At 43.2% G+C, this 18,525-nt stretch overlaps 1 protein-coding gene across 3 annotated transcripts; it reads left to right on the forward strand.

The window, feature by feature from the left end:
- The first annotated feature begins 778 nt into the window (after positions 1-778).
- On the forward strand, positions 779-17,571 carry PTGR1 (prostaglandin reductase 1). Of its 3 annotated transcripts, none has more exons than XM_068551835.1 (5): positions 779-896; positions 7,672-7,827; positions 9,806-9,914; positions 13,895-14,011; positions 17,495-17,571. In XM_068551835.1, exons 1-5 carry the CDS (start codon positions 891-893, stop codon positions 17,497-17,499), a joined length of 393 nt encoding a protein of 130 aa, XP_068407936.1. In that variant the 5' UTR covers positions 779-890; the 3' UTR covers positions 17,500-17,571. The 3 variants fall into 3 exon arrangements, with proteins under 3 accessions (XP_068407936.1, XP_068407937.1, XP_068407938.1); XM_068551836.1 differs by lacking the exons at positions 13,895-14,011; positions 17,495-17,571 and adding exons at positions 10,437-10,536; positions 10,625-11,060; XM_068551837.1 differs by lacking the exons at positions 13,895-14,011; positions 17,495-17,571 and adding an exon at positions 10,437-10,610.
- Positions 17,572-18,525: the final 954 nt, after the last annotated feature.

Below are 18,525 nucleotides of genomic sequence, written 5' to 3' on the forward strand. Positions count from 1 at the left end.
CCTTTCCACGGGTGCTTCTGGACTTACGGCGAGTCCAGAATTCTCAGCGGCTGCCTTTTTTGGGAAAAAAAGACAAGTAGGAACAGTAAGGTTTCGGGTCGAACCACCTCGATCGCTCCAAGCAAAATGTCCTGAGAGCTCAGGGCCGCCTGAATCATCTTCTCTTGGCCTTGTCTGCAGGCAAGTTTAAACCCAAACAGACCCTGATTTCCCCGTTGGTGCCAAAGAAAACTCGCGCTTGAAAATGGGGCCGAGCGCAGCGCCACCCGGCGGTTGTCAGGTGTTCCTGAGACTGCTTGCCTTAGAACGCAGCGCTCTGTCCCTTTGAAAGATGTGCTTGGACGTCGGTTCTTTGTGTTTGATACTTTTTCTTAGAATTCGCTTCATATGAGGAGAGAAATGGAATATTTGCACTCCAGGTAGTTGTTCAGTGCCCTAGCGAAACCTTAGCAGTGGCTAGGAAGAATTTGTGTGGGTTAACGTTGTTCCTTGCCTTGGAGATTTCTAAGGTAGCCTCAGTTTCCTCTTCTGTACAACTGTGCACTGGCAATGATAATAATACCTATCTTATAGGGAAATTATGAGGATAAAATGAGATAAGTATGACGTGCTTAACACACCAATAGAAACGGTGAATACTAAATAAACGTGATTGATGTTAAATGATAATGGCAAAGTTGATGATGGGTAGACCCTGCTGTCTGGCCTCAGCGCAACACTTAGGGAGCCATAAGAATCCAGTCACTTCATGGCATTGACTACATGTTTACTGTGTTCTAGGAGCTTCAGGATGGTTCATGCTAAGAGCTGGACCCTGAAGAAGCACTTTGTAGGTCACCCTACTAATAGTGACTTTGAATTGAAGACAGTCGAACTCCCACCCTTAAAAAATGGAGGTAAGTCATACTCATTAGATTTAAGTTGGAAGAGACTATATCAGTTTGCCTTTGCTGGATAACAAACTACCTCCACATTTAGTGACTTCAAACAACAATCATTTATTAGTTCACAGTTCTGTGGGTTGGCAGTTTGGGCTGGGTTAAGTTGGTGGGCCTTCTGTAGGTCTCATCTGGGCTAAATGGTTAACTTAGGATGGTCGTCACTCACATGTCATGTAAGCCGGCTTTCTGCTCAGGTGCATGCCTCAGTTCTCTATGTGGCCTTTCTAGCTGGCTGGTTTGAGCTCTTTGTTTTCACTGTGATTTCATAAATCTAGAGCAGCAGGAATTGGCAAGATCCAATATGCAAGCACTTTTCAAGCCTCTACTTATATCATGTTTGCTAATATGATGTTCATCAAAGCAAGCCCAGATTCAAGGTGTGGCAGTAGACTTCTTGACGGGAGGACGGCAAAGAAGCCCGCACACAGGGATGGGTGGTATCTGTGGCCCTTTTGCAAACGGCCGCAGAGACCTTTTCAAGGCTGTGTGTGTGAAGCCTCAGTGTCATGTTAGAAGATCCCTCTACTTCCCTTGGTAATTGAAACGCATGCTTGGGTGCATTGTTCTTCCTGACTTTCGCCAGCCCATGGGGAGGATTTCCTCTCTGTCCCAGTGAGCCCCACGATGACAGTAGGGTAAGAACTGCCTAGCAGCACTGTGAAGACCTCAGACTATCCCTGTGAGCAGACAATATCCCTGCAGAAATTGAAGGGAGAGAAATGGCGACACACCCCATCACGTGTTTGGAGATAAGCTTTGCAGAGCACGTGCTAAAGGGTGTCTCTAAGGGCTATTTTCAGGTAGGTAAGCTTTGAGAAAAGGGCATGCAATCAAGTAGCATGGCAAAGTTATCGATCCCATCTAGGTTGGGATAGCCAAAACTCAGAACCAAAATTCCAGAGGATGGGTGCATGAGGGTCACTCCAGCAAAATGCATGTATTTTTTAATACTAACTGAGGCTGGTAATAAAACCCTATGTGAGCCCTGTAACATAGTGGTTACAAATGTGGCCCTGGTCAAGATACTTAACCACAGCCAAGAGACAACATTGTGAATTTAGCGGATGCTTAAGGCACTAAACAGAATGACAGCCCTTTCCGGTCTTTCCTGCCTGCCCGTACCCTCTACTAGTGACAGCTCTTCCTCTCCCACCTTGTTATCCCACCCATCCTTCTCTAAATGGTGAGCTGGGGGTAGGAGCACGGGGGTGAAGGCAGACATGAGGAAACCAAGGAGCCAGTCTCCCATGACTTAGTTGGAGAGAAAGTAATTGGTAAAATATTAGGAGATTTGAATTCTAAAAACAGAGGATAATGTATTCATTTGTGGGTATATTTCTCATTCACCCATTTCAAGCCCCTAAGGAGTACGCTTTTACTCCAGATAATCAACTTCATACCAGTGGTTCTCAAAGACTGAGGGGGAGGGGTTACATATGCCATGTTTCTAGCCTCCATGAGCAACACACCACCAATTCTTTGAGAATTCCTGCCATTATGCGCCCTTACCAGTGGGATGGGTCAACCCTTCCAGAATGCTGGAACTTCTGCTATAAACTATAAAGGAAGTTGAACTTTGAAACCTAGGGTCTTTCAGCTGTCCAGGCTCCAAAGATTTAACATCCTCCCAAAGTATTGCATTATTTCCTTCAATAGGATCTCTGTCTTCTTGTTAAGCTGGAAGAATTCAAGTGTTTTGCTCTCCAACCTGTTGATTCTATCCAGTCCCCCTTCGTCCAAAGCATACCTTTCATTTTCCCTCTAGGATTTCTTTACTGCTGGCTTCTTCATCCTATCTCCATTTTACTTTTTTTTTAAAATTTATTTATTTATAGCTGTGTTGGGTCTTCGTTTCTGTGCGAGGGCTTTCTCTAGTTGCGGCAAGTGGGGGCCACTCTCCATCACGGTGCGCGGGCCTCTCACCATCGCGGCCTCTCTTGTTGCGGAGCACAGGCTCCAGACGCGCAGGCTCAGTAATTGTGGCTCAAGGGCCCAGTTGCTCCGCGGCATGTGGGATCCTCCCAGACCAGGGCTCGAACCCATGTCCCCTGCATTGGCAGGCAGACTCTCAACCACTGCGCCACCAGGGAAGCCCCATTTTACTTTTAAAAGGAGGTGATGTTTGGGAAAGACCTTGTATATCTTAGGTCAGTATGTCTAACTGAAAGCTGATTTTGCAGACATCTAGACGGGAGATTGGGGGAGGGGGTGTACGGGTTGTCATGGGTGGAATGACCCAATCTGAAAATGTACCTTCTGCTTCTCTTTGGGAGTTAGGCTAACTTGCCTAGCATACTCTGATATCAGCATTCATTAAGGCGGTGGTTCTCAGTTGCTTGCATTCATAAGAATCACCTAGAGTCCTATTAAAATTCATATATCCGCATCCCAGTATTTTTGAATCAGTGGGTTTGAGGCAGGGTCTGGGAATCTAAATTTTTAATAAAGCTCCAGGTGATTCTGAGACAAGTGGTGTTCCATCCATCTTTTGAAAACAGTGGGTTAAGGGAATATTAGATATGTGGAGCCTCAGAAAAAGTGCTGTTTGCCTTTCACTGCTTTCTCTTCAATGCCCAACTCTAACAAGCCCTCAAATGTAGTCAAGCCTGAATAAGCTTAAGTCATTCCAACGTGTAGTTTGTTTTACACAGAAATGACTTTATATGAATTGTCTGAAATTTTGCCAGTGGCTTAACAGTCACCATAATGGGTATAGATTTCATGGGCTCAGACTCAGGGGTGCAAAAATAGAACTTAAAATTTTTCTACTCCTGTACTTCATTTCTATCTCAAGCTGGTGAAGTAAAATAAAACCTCCGTTAAACCAGTGATTTCTCCCATCATTTCAGGTTTAAAACTCATAATTTCCTTGGTCTTCTCCATAGGGTTGATGCAAAGCTCCCAGGGCTAACACAAACCCAGCAGAGGGGGGACAACAACTTCTTGCTCTTTTTTTTTTTTTTTAAAGGAAATTTTAATGTCATTAACATATATCAAAGGTCATTTTTTTTTTTTAAGTATTTGTTTATTTATTTATTTATGGCTGTGTTGGGTCTTCGTTTCTGTGCAAGGGCTTTCTCTAGCTGCAGCGAGCGGGGGCCACTCTTCATCGCGGTGCGTGGGCCTCTCACTATCGCGGCCTCTCTTGTTGCGGAGCACAGGCTCCAGATGCACAGGCTCAGTAATTGTGGCTCACGGGCCCAGCTGCTCCGCGGCATGTGGGATCTTCCCAGACCAGGGCTCGAACCCGTGTCCCCCGCATTGGCAGGCAGATTCTCAACCACTGCGCCACCAGGGAAGCCCAACTTCTTGCTCTTGATCTTAGTTTTGTGTTGGTCCCCCTGTCTCAAAGTGTAACTTTTCTCATTGAGTCCTCAGCCACATCCCCTTCCAAGCTGGAAATCCACTGAAGTGTGGTGGTTTCTTGACCTAATCCCCATCGGTGCTATGTGAGCTGCATCTTTGCAGGCCCACTAGTCGTTTCCCTGCAAGCTAACTTTGGCATCTCACTAGGGATGATATGGGGAGATTGCAGATGTTCTTTCATACCACTCTGGAGCCATGGGAAGTTCAAGGTGTTTCTTCCTGGCCCTCTCAGGCCTAGACACCATATACCGTTATATCTGTTTATGGCACCATGATGACATGGAGGCTTTCCCCATGAAGCTCGCCATCTCCCTAGAACTTACATAGGAATGAGGCATAAGCTCTCTGTTCTTGGATCCCTAAAGTTTAAGGGGGATCTATTTTCCTTCACCCCTGAAACTTCGCCTGAGACTCCCCCCTTCCAGCCACCTCTCTGTTCCCTCCCTAGTTCCCATCATCTTTTTTCCTCTCCTGGAGGTAAAGAAGGAGGAGGTGGACCATTAGTGGCTGGTAATATCCATTTCCTATATTTTCTGTCTTTTACCTGGACCCGTGGCACTGAGCTGCCGAGAAGGACTTCAGGGTATATATAAATGAGATACAAGGGAAAGAAACAAATTTATCCCCATAGCCTTACTTTTCTTCCCTTAGCCTAACAGCCTACTCTGGCCGGCTTGACATCTGTGGTGTGCAGGGTGGGGAAACAGTGCTGGTTAACATGGCCGCAGGAGCAGTGGGCTCCGTTGTGGGGCAGATCGCTAAGCTCAAGGTGTCTTCCTCCGTAACAAACATTTACTCAGCGCCCACAGCGTGCCCTGGGAATGCGGAGGTGAACACAGCAGACCTTTTGTCGTCTCAGGGAGTTTGATCTACTAGTCTATTTCGTTGAGAAGCTGGAGATTGGGAATGACTGAGAAACGGGGGGAATGGGGGAAATGGCGCAGCAAAGATGACCTGAACATTGTAATTTGATACCACTGCAGGTCTCAAGTCAGGAATGGCCTCTGCTAGAGTAGTGAATTTGTAAGCAGTAACTATTTTCATAGTTTTTACTGAACATTTCTTGTTACAACTTAATGCCCTTTCTTCATGATTGCCCCCAACAATTAAGAGGGACTTGAGATCAGCCAACCAAGAGTCATCACACACACGGCCCCATTGCAAAAGGCTACTGCAGTCAGCCCAGAGCGGTGGGGCCCCAGCTTGGGAACTAACTCATGGGAGGCACGCAGGGCATGGAAACATCGCCTCTGATCTGGACAGGTGTCTGTGCTCAAGAGATCTGATTTGATGGTAGGGGTACAAGACATCAGGCAGCTCACACATGGTCAGGATGTATCACATAGTGGAAATGTTCCAAGGTGATCTGGTTTGGCTTATCCTTTGCCAGAGGCTGGATGTTGGATTCAGGATCTAGTTTCTAGGGAAACAGGGAGGATACAGATGAGTACAGGACTACAACCAACAGCCAAGGGTTTGGGCTGGTCTCCAGTGCTAATGGGAGCTTGGAATACAAATAAAGAGATGAGGCTGTCATACAGGTTGCAAATTCTGCAGTTAAGGAATTACATTAGTTTTCTAATGTTAAACCATAATAGCATTCTGAAATAATCGTTATTTACCAATGGTGTATTATGAATTTATGCTTTTGGATTTGATTTAATAACATTTTATATAGAATTTTTGCATCTATATTCATAGGTGAGTTTGGTTTAAAGTCTTTTGTTTGGAACTTATCAGTGTTTAGCTTTGGGTTATGCTAGACTTACAAAATGAATTAGTAATACTTCCAAAATTCAAATTTTAAATGTTTTATTAAAACTTTAAGGGATTTTTATTTCAAAAATTTGATAGGACGTATTTTTTAATTAGGGAAGAGCTGTCTCTCTCCCTTTTCTTTTTTTTTTTCTGGCTGTGCCATGCAGCATGTGGGATCTTAGTTCCCCAACCAGGGATCAAACCCGTGCCCCCGGCCATGGAAGCGCAGAGTCTTAACCACTGGACCACCAGGGAAGTCCTGATAGGACTCATTCTTAAACCTATTCTTTTAGAAACTCTGTTAGAGACTGCCATGCTAAGAAGTTTGTGCTTAATCCTTAGAGGAATGACATGATTAATTCTGCATTTTAGAGAAATCTTTTTGACCCTGGGAGGAGAATAGTTCATAGGGACACAATACTAGAAAAAAGAAGTCAGATTAGGATGCTCTTACAATAATTCAGATAAAAATTATGATACCCTGACAGTGAAGATGGGACGTCAGAGGCAGCTTTTAAGGATATTTGTTGAAAAAGAATAAATACCTGGTGATTGGATGTGGATAACAGGAGAAAGGAAAGCATCTCCTTTGACCCACATGTTTCAGGTTTGGATAACTGCGTGGTATCACCCACTACAATAAAGAATAGAGGAGGAACAACAGGTAAGAAGCAAGGAAAAAAAAGATTCCATTTTAGACACATTGATTGGAGGCCCCTTAGGCTCTCCAAGTGAAGATTGTTATAGGTCGTTGGAAGTACTGATTTGGAACTCAGGAGAGAGGCATGGCTGGAGTTAATAAACAAGGGAATCATCTGCATGAAGGTGGCAGTGAGGTCATAAGAGTAAATGAGATCATCTTATGAGAGTATAAGGTTAGAAGGCAAAAGGACCAAGGATAAGAGATTTTGCAAAATCATTTTTTCTTGAATCATGAAGGAATGGAAAAAGTATATGGCAGTTGTTTGTACAGATACATGTACGAACCCAAAGGCCTTTCCCCAGTTGGAAGTGAACAGAGGCTGATATTCTGGTCTTCACGATACATTCAGAATAGAAGAGAGCTTCCAGAAGATCTACTCTCTATGTACCAATATAATCTCTAGTCTCAACCTGAAAGTGCTTCTCAGAATGCACTCCAGTTCCTCTATGATTAGGCAGCATCTAGTCCAATGCTTTGGGCCAAATCACAGAACACAGGGCAGTTACCAGGAGGGCTGTCTTTGATATGAGAGTCCCAGGGCAGAGCCAAAATTATAGTCTAAAGAGTCACTGCACCAAGAGATAGCATGCAAGTCATTGCAAGGGAGAAGAAGCCCCAACATAAAGAAACAGGAGAGTCAAGCCAGCAGGTTGAAATGAGCTGCAAACCACCTAAACATAGGAGGGATCGGTGGGGTGGTCAGAGGCAAGCTGAAGTTATGGTTGGGTTGTATCATAGGTTAGTTTAGGGACGAATTTCACCTAGGGGGTCTGTTGGCCCATTATATATGTGGCTCAGCACCTAGGAGGGTGTTCTGGAGGAACCTGGCCATTCTAGACTAGGAGGATAGACTTGGCCCATGCTTGTGGTTTATAAATGGTTTCCATTTTTCTCCCCATTTAGGGCTGCAAAGTTGTTGGAGCAGCAGGGTCTGACAAAAGGGTTACCTGCCTTGAAAAGTATGGATTTGATGTTGCCTTTAACTACAAAACAGTAAAGTCTTTGGAAGAAACTTTGCAAAAAGCCTCTCCTGAGGGTTATGATTGTGATTTTGATAATGTAAGTACAAATTGGACTTAATATCTGATTTACTAGCAAAGCAACAAAGCACTATATGAGGGAATCTACTTCTAGAGTTTCCATCTAAAAATATATGAGGAAAGCACATATGCCTTTTTTAAAAAACAGCTTTATTGAGATATAATTTACCTGTTTAAAGCATAGAACTCTAATTTTTAGTGTATTCACAGAATTGTACAACCCTTGCCACAATTTTAGAACATTTTCATCACCCTGAAAAGAAATGCTTGTATTCATTAGCAGTCACTCCCCTTTGTCCCCCCAAAAGTGATATTTTGTGACTGGCTTCTTACATTTAGCATGTTTTCAAGGTTTTATTATCTGTCATTTTGATTGTGGCTATCCTAGTGAGTTTGAAGTGATATTTTGTTGTGGTTTTGATTTGTATTTCTCCAATGGCTAATGATGTTGAGCATCTTTTCATGTGCTTATTGGCCATTTGTATGTCTTCTTTGGAGAAATGTTTGCTCAAATCCTTCGACCATTTTCAGCTGGGTTATTTGTTGAGTTGTCAGAGTTCTTTATATATTCTGGACCCAAGTCCCTTATCAGATACAGTCAATTCTCAGTTTTCCTGGTTGTTATGTTCTATAAAGTCACCACAAACACTGAACCATTGCTCCTACTGGAAGTGTGCACACACATGCACATATCTTACATAGATTACAATCTTAAGTCCTTCCTGTAGCTTCTCTTTTCTTTATTTCAAAAGAGAAAAATTTTGTTTAAAAGTGTTAAGTAACTTGTCTGAGGCTGCCCCAGGACTAATCCTCCCACAGTTGGGATTCATACTCCATTCAGCTGGCCCCAGAGCTGGAGCTTCTTGAACCACTCTACACTGCTCCCTACTGTCTTCATCCTCTGGTAATCTCTGGAATGAGAGCTGAAAAAAGAAGGCAGACCCTTGGCCTTTTTTGACCTTAGCTGGGAACTTTGTGTCTCTTTTGCCACTAGCCGCTCTGTGTATGTCTGCAAATGACCAGGGAAAGCTCTATGAGTATTGATTTTGGGGTTATAAATAAATTTTAGCAAGTCATCCAATTCTCAAATACGGAATATACTTATAATGAGGATCATTAGTAATGATATCTCCTGTATAGGGTTTGCAAATATTTTCTCTTATTCTGTGAGTTGCTTTCACTTTCCTTTTCTTTTCTTCCACTTTCTTGATGGTGTCCTTTGAAACACAGAAGTTTTAAATTTTTCATGAAGTCCAATTTATTTTTTCTTTTGTTGCTTAGGCTTTTGGTGTCACGTCTAAGAAGTCTTTGCCTTATCCAAGGTCACAAAGGTTTACTCCTATGGTTTTTTCCTAAGAGTTTTATCGTTTTAGCTCTTACATTTAGGTCTATGACACGTTTTAAGTTAATTTTTGTGTATCGTGTAAGGAAGGAGTCCTATTTCATTCTTTTCCATGTGGATGTCAGTTGTTCTGCACCATTTGTTAAAAAGACTGTTTTTTCCCCTGTTGAATTGTTTTGGCACTCTTGTCAAAAATCAATTGACTATAAATGTAAGGGCTTATTTTGGACTCTCAATTTAGTACTATTGATTTATATTTCCGTTCTCACACTGTCTTGATTGATATAGCTTCGTAGTAAGTTTTGAGATCAGAAAATGTGAGTCCTCCAACTTTGTTCTTGATATGGCTTCTGAGTTATTTTTCCATAGTTTTAGATAAGGCAATGAGATTATTGAACTGATCAGAAAACCCCAAATTATAATGAAGTAAAATTTATAAGTTATACAAGGTATATTTCTACAGTCAAATGAAAATGCCTAGTTTCTAATGTCTTTTTCCAACTGCAATTTTCTGCCCTGCGGTGCTAATTTAATCAGTGTTATTGCTGCTAAAACAAGTATTGTGAAATGATCATTGTGAGTTAATGATTTTCCTGAATCTTCTAGGGTTTAGATTATTTAAAGGTTTTGGGTTTTTGTTTCCCTGTCTGTTTAGGTGGGTGTAGAGTTTTCCAACGTTGTTATCCCCCAGATTAAGAAATTTGGAAGAATTGCTATACGTGGACCCATCTCTACATATAACAGAACCAGCCCCCTTCCCCCAGGTAATGAGCTCACGCACATGATCACAGGTGTAGAAAGACGGGACAAGGAGAAGATTCACAGATATGGTATAGGCCAGTGACTATCAAAGTATTTAAAAGATTTCCTAATATTCTTGATGAAATAGTATTTATTAAACTAAAAATATATAATTGTGTATATTTGTGCTAAATCAGCTTATACTGGATTTTGACATAGAGAAATAACAGGAGCTGAAAATATGGAAGAAACAGAGTTATTAAAAGTTTTAGTTTTTTACCTACTGTTTTCTGCAAAGTTGTAAAAAGCCATGATTTGATTTAGAAATAGAACACGTTGTCCTGGCTGGTAAAAACTTAGGGTTCTTCAGGATATTCGGGATGTGCTGGAGGTTTGGGGGTGGGTAGACAGTGGCTTAATGTGGGTGAAGGGAAAACAGGCTGCCATTTCCTTCAGACAGTAGTGGGCAGAGTTTCCTGCAGCAGCACCAAACTGACAATTTCCACTACAAGGGAAAGGAGCATGCATTTTCTCTCCATCCCTAGAATGTCCTTGTTTTGCTTCTCCTGTGCCCTGCCATGCCCTCCATCCCCCGCTTCTCCACTCTCTTATGCTGAGACCTTCCCCTCCCACCTCCATGCTCAAGTAAGTCCAAAAGCAGTATCAACTAGAGAACTATATTCATTAAATCTCAATTTTCTAAGAGATGTCGTATAAGCCTCTTATTTTACAGATGGTGAGATGGATGGCCAAAAGGACCAGAGACTCTTTTAATCCTATTAGCGACAGGCTCAGAATAAAAGCAGATCTTCTGAACTCCTCATACAGAGTCCTTTTTGCTACAAATGATTCTGTGCTGTTGGTGAGATTACAGATTTACCTGTGGTCTAAAAATAAAAAAAAGGAGATGGGGCTTCCCTGGTGGCGCAGTGGTTGAGAGTCTGCCTGCCAATGCGGGGGACACGGGTTCGAGCCCTGGTCTGGGAAGATCCCACATGCCGCGGAGCCACTAAGCCCGTGAGCCACAACTACTGAGCCTGCGCATCTGGAGCCTGCGCTCCGCAATGGGAGAGGCCGCGACGGTGAGAGGCCCGCGCACCGCGATGAAGAGTGGCCCCCACTCTCGCTGCAACTGGAGAAAGCCCTCGCATGGAAACGAAGACCCAACACAGCCATAAATAAATATAAATAAATAAATAAATTTATAAAAAAACAAATAAAAAATAAATAAAATAAATAAAAAAAAAAATAAAAAAAAGGAGAAAGAAGAACAAAAAGGAATCTTCCAGATTACCATCAGGATCCAGGCAACCACAAATAAATGATGGGCTTCACTCGTGGGAATGAAACCTTATAACCCTGCTAGTTAACAACACCTCGGCTGCACTGAGACAGGTGGGTGGGAGTGGAAGAGGCTGAGGAAGGACCACTTGTAGATTCCCTGCTGGGTTGTGAAAAATCAAAGACGCTACTTTCTCCAAGAAGGACACTCCAGGTGCACCTGGCAATCTTATTAGGGGCTTTTCCCCCCATATTTTTCTAATTGATGCTAAGCTAGAGTCCTGGGAAATCTTCCTGCCAACTGAGCAGAGGTCCAGGATGCATTTTCCTGACCACAGCCAAATATTTTGGACACAGTAACCTGATCTAGGCTTTTAAGCAATTAGTCTTTGCAAGTTCAGCGGCTCAGGTCTCAGGTCTTTGAGACCTATCTGGCCTTGTGGACAAGCTGGCCTTGTCCATTCTATTTTAATCAGGTGAGATTCTGCTCTGCCTCTGATCTCCAGAAATTCTAACATATTTCACTGTTAGGAGAGCTTGGAGGCAAGTAATTGTTTCCCCCAGCTTTCATGCCACATTTGTTTTCTACTCGCAATAAAGAAACCACATCCCCATCAGTGTGGACAATCCCAGAAACAGTATTTCATCCTCTTCCAAGATGAGAAAATGAGGACTCCACTTATTAACCCAAGAGAAATATGGCTGGGGTGAGTCTTCCGGAGAAGCACTCTTTCTGCAAGACTAATCTAGCATTTGGACGTGTCCCTCTCGTGTCTCACTCATCTTGCATCAGTTTCTTTTGGTTCAGGACAAAGCCCTACTTTTCTTTCTTTATCTCTCTTTTTTTTTTTTTTTTTTTTTGGCTGCTTTGGGTCTTCATTGCTGCAGGCGGGCTTTCTCTAGTTGTGGCAAGCGGGGGCTACTCTTCTTTGCCGTGCGTGGGCTTCTCATTGCGGTGGCTTCTCTTGTTACGGAGCATGGGCTCTAGGCGCGCAGGCTTCAGTAGTTGCAGCGTGTGGGCTCAGTAGTTGTGGCTTGCAGGCTCTAGAGTGCAGGCTCAGTAGTTGTGGCGCACAGGCTTAGTTGCTCCGCGGCATGTGGGATCTTACTGGACCAGGGATTGAACCCATGTCCCCTGCATTGGCAGGTGGATTCTTAACCACTGTGCCACCAGGAAGTCCCAAAGCCCTACTTTTCTGACTGCTGACATTACTTTCTTCAAAGTAGCAAGTGGGAACTTTAGGCCTGAGTAATGCCAGTTAAGAAGGATGCTGAAGCTAGATTCTGCCAGTCGTCTGGGCTCTTCTGGCCCTGATATTCCCTGGGCATTTTCACCTGACTTCCTGGTACTTGTAAGACTATGCTCAGGTGTCATTCCCTCAGTTTCTGGTCACTTAGGATCCTTGGGAAAATAAACCAGGCAACCAATACGACCTTTTCTCTCACGCACAGAAGAGTACTATCTTTTTTACAGGCTGCAGGGTAGCCCTGTGCTTCTCTACGCTGGTGGTTCTCAAAGTGTGGGCCCCAGACCAACAGCATCACCGTCTCCTGGGGACTCGTTAGAAATACAAATCCTTGGGGCCCACTCCATCTCCACAGTCAGAAGTTGGGTGAGGGGCCCAGCAATCGCTTTTCACAGGCTCCCCACGTTATTCTGACACTTATGAAAGTGTGAGACCCACTGTTTCAGGCTAACTCTTGGTATCTTGAAATGGCGAGGGCAGGGGCAGGTGTGGGATTTGCTGAGCCCCTTGATCTATTCTCTTATAGGCTTGTAGGCCAGGGGTGGACACTAGTTGTTTTGCATCCACTTTGAGAACAGAACAGAAATTGATAGATTTACGCCATGAAATGACTGTATTAAGCCATAAAGAAGAACATGCTAAGTATTGTGAATATCAGGGTATTCACCCTTGAGTAGCACAGAAACGTTTCACATGTTATCTTCAGGACCTCTTTCTGTTCCCTAGAACTGTTTGGGAAGTTTTTGGTGGACCTTGCTTCTGGCAGGTGAGGGGTGAACAGTTCCTGGCTGCCTGGCCTGTACAAGGACTCCGTGTGTGTGTCGGTTTCCCATGGCTGCTCTAACTCTTACCACAAACTTAGTGGCTTAAAACAACACAAATTTATTGTCTTACAGTTCTAGAGGTCAGAAGTCTAAAATGGGTCGGCAGGGCTGCATTCCTTCTGAAGGCTCAAGAAGAGACTCGTTTCCTTGCCTTTTCCAGTGCTAGAGGCCGCCTGCGTTCCTTGACTCATACTCCCTTTCTCCATCTTCAAAGCCGGCAGCACTGCATCTCCAAATCTCCCTCTCTCTCTCGCGCTCTGATCTCTGCTTCCATCATCACATATTTTTTCCCGACTCCAATTTTTCTGCATCCCTCTTTCCCTTACAAGGAGCCTCGTGTGGGCCTACCTGTATAATACAGAATAATCTCCCCATCTGAAGGTTAACTTAGTCATATCTTCAAAGTCCCTTTTGCCACGTAAGGTAACATATTCACAGGCTCTGGGAATCAGGATGTGGACGTCTTTGGGGGCCATTATTCTGCCTACCACAGAGTGCACGTTGATTTGTGGGCAGTCCCGTGGGTCAGAAAGAGTGGAGGAGACAGAAGGGAGAGCACTGGCAGAACTCTGACATGCCTTGTACCGCTTGCGTTTTCACCACGGCCACCTGCCTGGACCCTGGTGCCCAAATGTGCCCTCCTCTTCACAGGCCCACCCCGGAGGCCATCATCTTTAAGGAGCTTCACTTCGAAGGCTTCCCCATCTACCGCTGGCAAGGAGAAGTCCGCCAGAGGCTCTGAAAGCCTTGCTGACAGGGGTCTCAGAGGTGACAGGCTCCAGAGCCACTCCTCCACCAGATCCCCTTCCCTTTGGATGCTGCAGATTTCATTTCCACTGGGAATATGGGTTCATCTCACTGCTCCGCCTTTTATAACAAAATACCTGGAAGTCTTGTCTGCACTCACCGTCTGCAGTCCCTCTTTCCATTCTTTCTTTTTTTTTTTTTTTTTTTAAAACATCTTTATTGAAGTATAATTGCCTTACAATGGTGTGTTAGCTTCTGCTTTATAACAAAGTGAATCAGTTATACATATACAATATGTTCCCATTTCTCTTCCCTCTTGCATCTCCCTCCCTCCCACCCTCCCCATCCCACCCCTCTAGGTGGTCAAAAAGCACCGAGCTGATCTCCCTGTGCTATGCGGCTGCTTCCCACTAGTTATCTATTTTACATTTGGTAGTGTATATATGTCCATGACACTCTCTTACCCTGTCACATCTCACCCCACCCCCTCCCCATATCCTCAAGTCCATTCTCTAGTAGGTCTGTGTCTTTATTCCCGTCTTGCCACTAGGTTCTTCATGGCCTTTTTTTTTTTTTTTTTTTTTTCCTTAGATTCCGTATATATGTGTTAGCATCCATTCTTTCTTAAACCCGCCTATCGGGTTTTGCACTGTTGCCCTTCCACCGACACAGCTTTTGTCAAGGTCGCCGATGCCCCTCACACCGTGAACGCCAGTCGTCGGCTCGTAGCATCATTTGGCTGTGGGGAGTATTTGACAGAGGGCATCACTCCCTCCCTCCTTCCTTTGGCTTCCCTTGGCTCTTGGTTTTCCTCACTGATTGGTCCTCCTCAGACTCCTCTGCTAGCTTCTTTTCTTCTCTCCAAATTAACAACACTGTCCCCATGCATGGTCCCTGGGCCTCTTTTCTCCTCTGTCCACTCTCTCTCAGCCCTTCGTTATCTCATCCACGCTCTTGCTTTTAAATATCATCAGTATGCTGACAGCTCCCAACTGTCTGTCTCCAGCCCAGATCTCTCCCCTGAGCTCTAGACTGTTCAACAGCCGTGCTTGGATGTGCAATACACTTCTCCATCTCTGTCTTAAAGTGTTAAAAACCAAAAATGTCTTGATCTTTCCTGCCAAACTTGCTCTATATATAGACCGCACCGTCTCAGTTATGACAACCTTTTTAGTTGCTCAATTCAAAAACGTTGAAATTATCTTTGATTCCTTTCTTTCTCTCATATCCGTGTCTAATCTGTCGGGAAATTCTGGTGGCCCAACCTCGGAGATACATTCAGAATCTGCCCTGTTTCCCCTCCTCCACCGCCACCATCCTGGTCTCGGCCACCGTCTCGTCTGGCCCAGATGTTGTGGTGGCCTCTAATCTGCTCTCCCACTTTTTCACCCCTGCAGACGATTCCCAACACAGCAGCCAGAGCGATCTTTTAAAGCATAAATCACACCAAGTCATCTTACGCTCAAAACCCTGCAAAGCTCCCCATTTCACTTAGAATAAACCCTGCAAGGCTGGACACTGTCTGGCCTCCGTTACCTCTCTAATTTCATTTCTTACTGTCTCTCCCCACACCCCTCCACTTCTCTGTAATTGCTTACTTAATTCTTACCCCCTCCTTCAAGTTTTTGCTGAAAACTGCCTTCTGAATGAGGAAGCTTTGAACACGACCCTATTTTATATTGCAATCCCCCTTCACTGGTTGATCCTCTTTATCTTACTTTGATCCATAGCAATGATCATCTTTTAACATAATATACACTATAATTCACTTATTTATTATATTTATTATCTGTCTCCCTCCCATGAGAATGTAACCTCCACGAGGGCAGCAATATTCACGCATTTTGTTTTCTGATGTGTCCACACCACCCAGAATAGTCTGAATAGGCACTAGATGAACATTGTTGAGATGAATGAGTGTTAGAGGGGCGTATATTTTGCCATGGCTCTTCCAGGTCCTAGAGTGGAGTCGTCTTATAGCCATGCCTTACAGATCCAGAGGAAGAATCCAATCGCTTTGTCCTGAGCTGTGATCATTTTCCCACCTTACGCCATGTAGAGTTTTAGTCAACAGAAATCTGAATAACCGAGGTGGCATTATTTTTGTTTCCCAGGAGAAAAGTGGTACCATACTTCCTAACTCCTGGCTTCCTGATCATTTCCAAATTCAAAGACATAGACTGCTCCCCTGGCATCCCCTGGAGCTTGGCGTTCTTCCCAGTCTAACACTCTCCGAGTGCTGGGCTGGGCTCTTTCCAGGGAGCTGGGAAGAGTGGGATGCTTTTAGAGTTCCCAGTGTGTAGCCTCTTTGTCCCTGTTGGTAAAATCAAACATGATCACAGCTGACAGCAGACACCACTGTGCTGGTGTCCCAAATGCTTTCTTCCTACAAAGTGAACCTAATTATAATTTTGTTCTAAGTAACTAGTGAATTGGTTTAATTTCTCTCTCATCTACTTATTTCTTTCTCATCCCTCCCCCTTTTTTTAATACACTTTTTATTTTAGAATAGTTTTAGAGTTACAGAAAAATTCCTGAGAGTACAGAGAGTTCCCATATACCCTGTATTCTATTATATCCTAATTTCCCATATTATTAACATTTTATATTAGTATTCATCCTCTACTTTTAACCTCTAAACTTTTGATTATAGCTTTTGACCCTTTCCAGGTTCTTGGCCTCTTCAAGAACAGGAATGAGCTGGGGCTTTCTATTGATAGTTAAGTGTTCAAATCCCAGCTTCCCTACATACTAGTTGAGTGACCTCAAGCAAATAAATAGTCCCTCCATAAATCCATAAAGGATGCTAAACCATCACTGGATACATTAGGGAAAAATAGTATAAGGTAACTTAGGTCTCCACATAAGACCTCTTTAAAATAATGTGAGAATGTGAATTAGTTCTGTTTAGTAGACTGTGCCTTGTAGAAAAAAGAGAAATGAAAATCCTTCTTCACTAAATGAACTCTTCCCTCCCACACTCCTAAATGAATGTTAAACATGTATTGAACAAATCTTGGCTTGAAGGGAAGACATATTATTAGACTGCCGTCGTATTTACATTTCCTGAACAGGTTCTGCCTCTTCAGGGGTCAAATAGAGGTAATGATGCTACAGCATTGGGCTACTGGAAAGATGAACACAGATGATACCCTGCAAGGATGTCCCCTGCTCCATCTGCGTCCACCTCTTCTGAGATCATTACATTATTAAATTTTTCTGTTCAGTTTACTTAGAAATTAGTTAATTGCTTCCTTGTGATATTTCTCGTATTGTTATACTGTGATCTGACGCCTATTATTAAACTCTTATGTGTACTGTAATCTGTTACATACACTGTGTATGTGGGTCATGCCCCCCAAATGACTATAAGTTCAAAGAGAATAGGGTCTCCACTTCCTAGTTCCAAGTTTCCCATGATGTACTGATAAATTTGTTGCTACAATGAGTATATAATTTAGAATATAAAATTAATCTATTATATTTGTTGTTGTTTTGATACAGGGTAAAATCCAGTACCATGAACACATCACTGAAGGATTTGAAAACATGCCAGCTGCATTTATGGGAATGCTGAAAGGAGAGAATTTGGGGAAGCAATAGTGAAAGCATGAACAAAAATGACACATGGAATCTAGAAATCATTTGGATGATTACTTAGTTTCTTTATAATCATTTAGTAAAAGGTACGCTGTCTTCATGATCTAAAAAACATTAATTGTAATGCATTTGATCTACCTAATAAAATACATTTAAGTGGAATATAATTAGCAAGAGAGAGTGAAAATTTCATATTGAACAATGGCCAAATGAACTTACTGCCTGCTATAGTTCCCTCAGGGTTATGGTAGAAAATAATGGCTTTTGAGTACAAAAGTTTACTGCTTCTGTGACCTTGAACTTCTGATTTTTCATCTGTAAAGTGAGGACAGTAACATCTGCTTCACATACATATTATACATTTGTTTAAAACACCAGCATAACACGTAGCATATATTAGGTACTCAGTAAGTGTTAGCTACCTCCCTGCAGAAATCAGTGAATTTGAAGTGAAGATCACCACCCCTATTGCTTATGGTTACACAAGGAGAAATAACCATTGCTGATGTACATGGACTCAGGGGAGCCCCCATTGGTCCTCTGCGGGCAGGTCTAACGTGGCAGACCAAGGAAGGAATCTATCGCTTACAACAGCTACAAAAAAAGATAACATGGGAATCTTTATAAGCCAACAAAAATGTGAGAGATTATTATAAAGAAAGCTTTGAAACATGACTGAGGAACACAAAAGAAGACTGAACATATGGAAGTTACCATGCTCTTGGACTGGGAGATTCAGTATCATGAAATGTCAGTTCTGTTGATCAATTCTGCTACCAAATAGAGGAGGGATCAAATTGGAGTACAAGGAAAAAATAAGAGAAAAAAGTGTGCGATTGTGTGTGTGTGTGTGTGTGTGTGTGTGTGTGTATAAAACCTCTGGAAAGATGTAATAACCCAGGGACAAGAACTGAGGTGTGCCTGAAGGATGGGGG

The sequence above is a fragment of the Eschrichtius robustus genome, chromosome 10, assembly GCF_028021215.1.
Source record: "Eschrichtius robustus isolate mEscRob2 chromosome 10, mEscRob2.pri, whole genome shotgun sequence".
In the NCBI taxonomy this organism is placed as follows: domain Eukaryota; kingdom Metazoa; phylum Chordata; class Mammalia; order Artiodactyla; family Eschrichtiidae; genus Eschrichtius; species Eschrichtius robustus.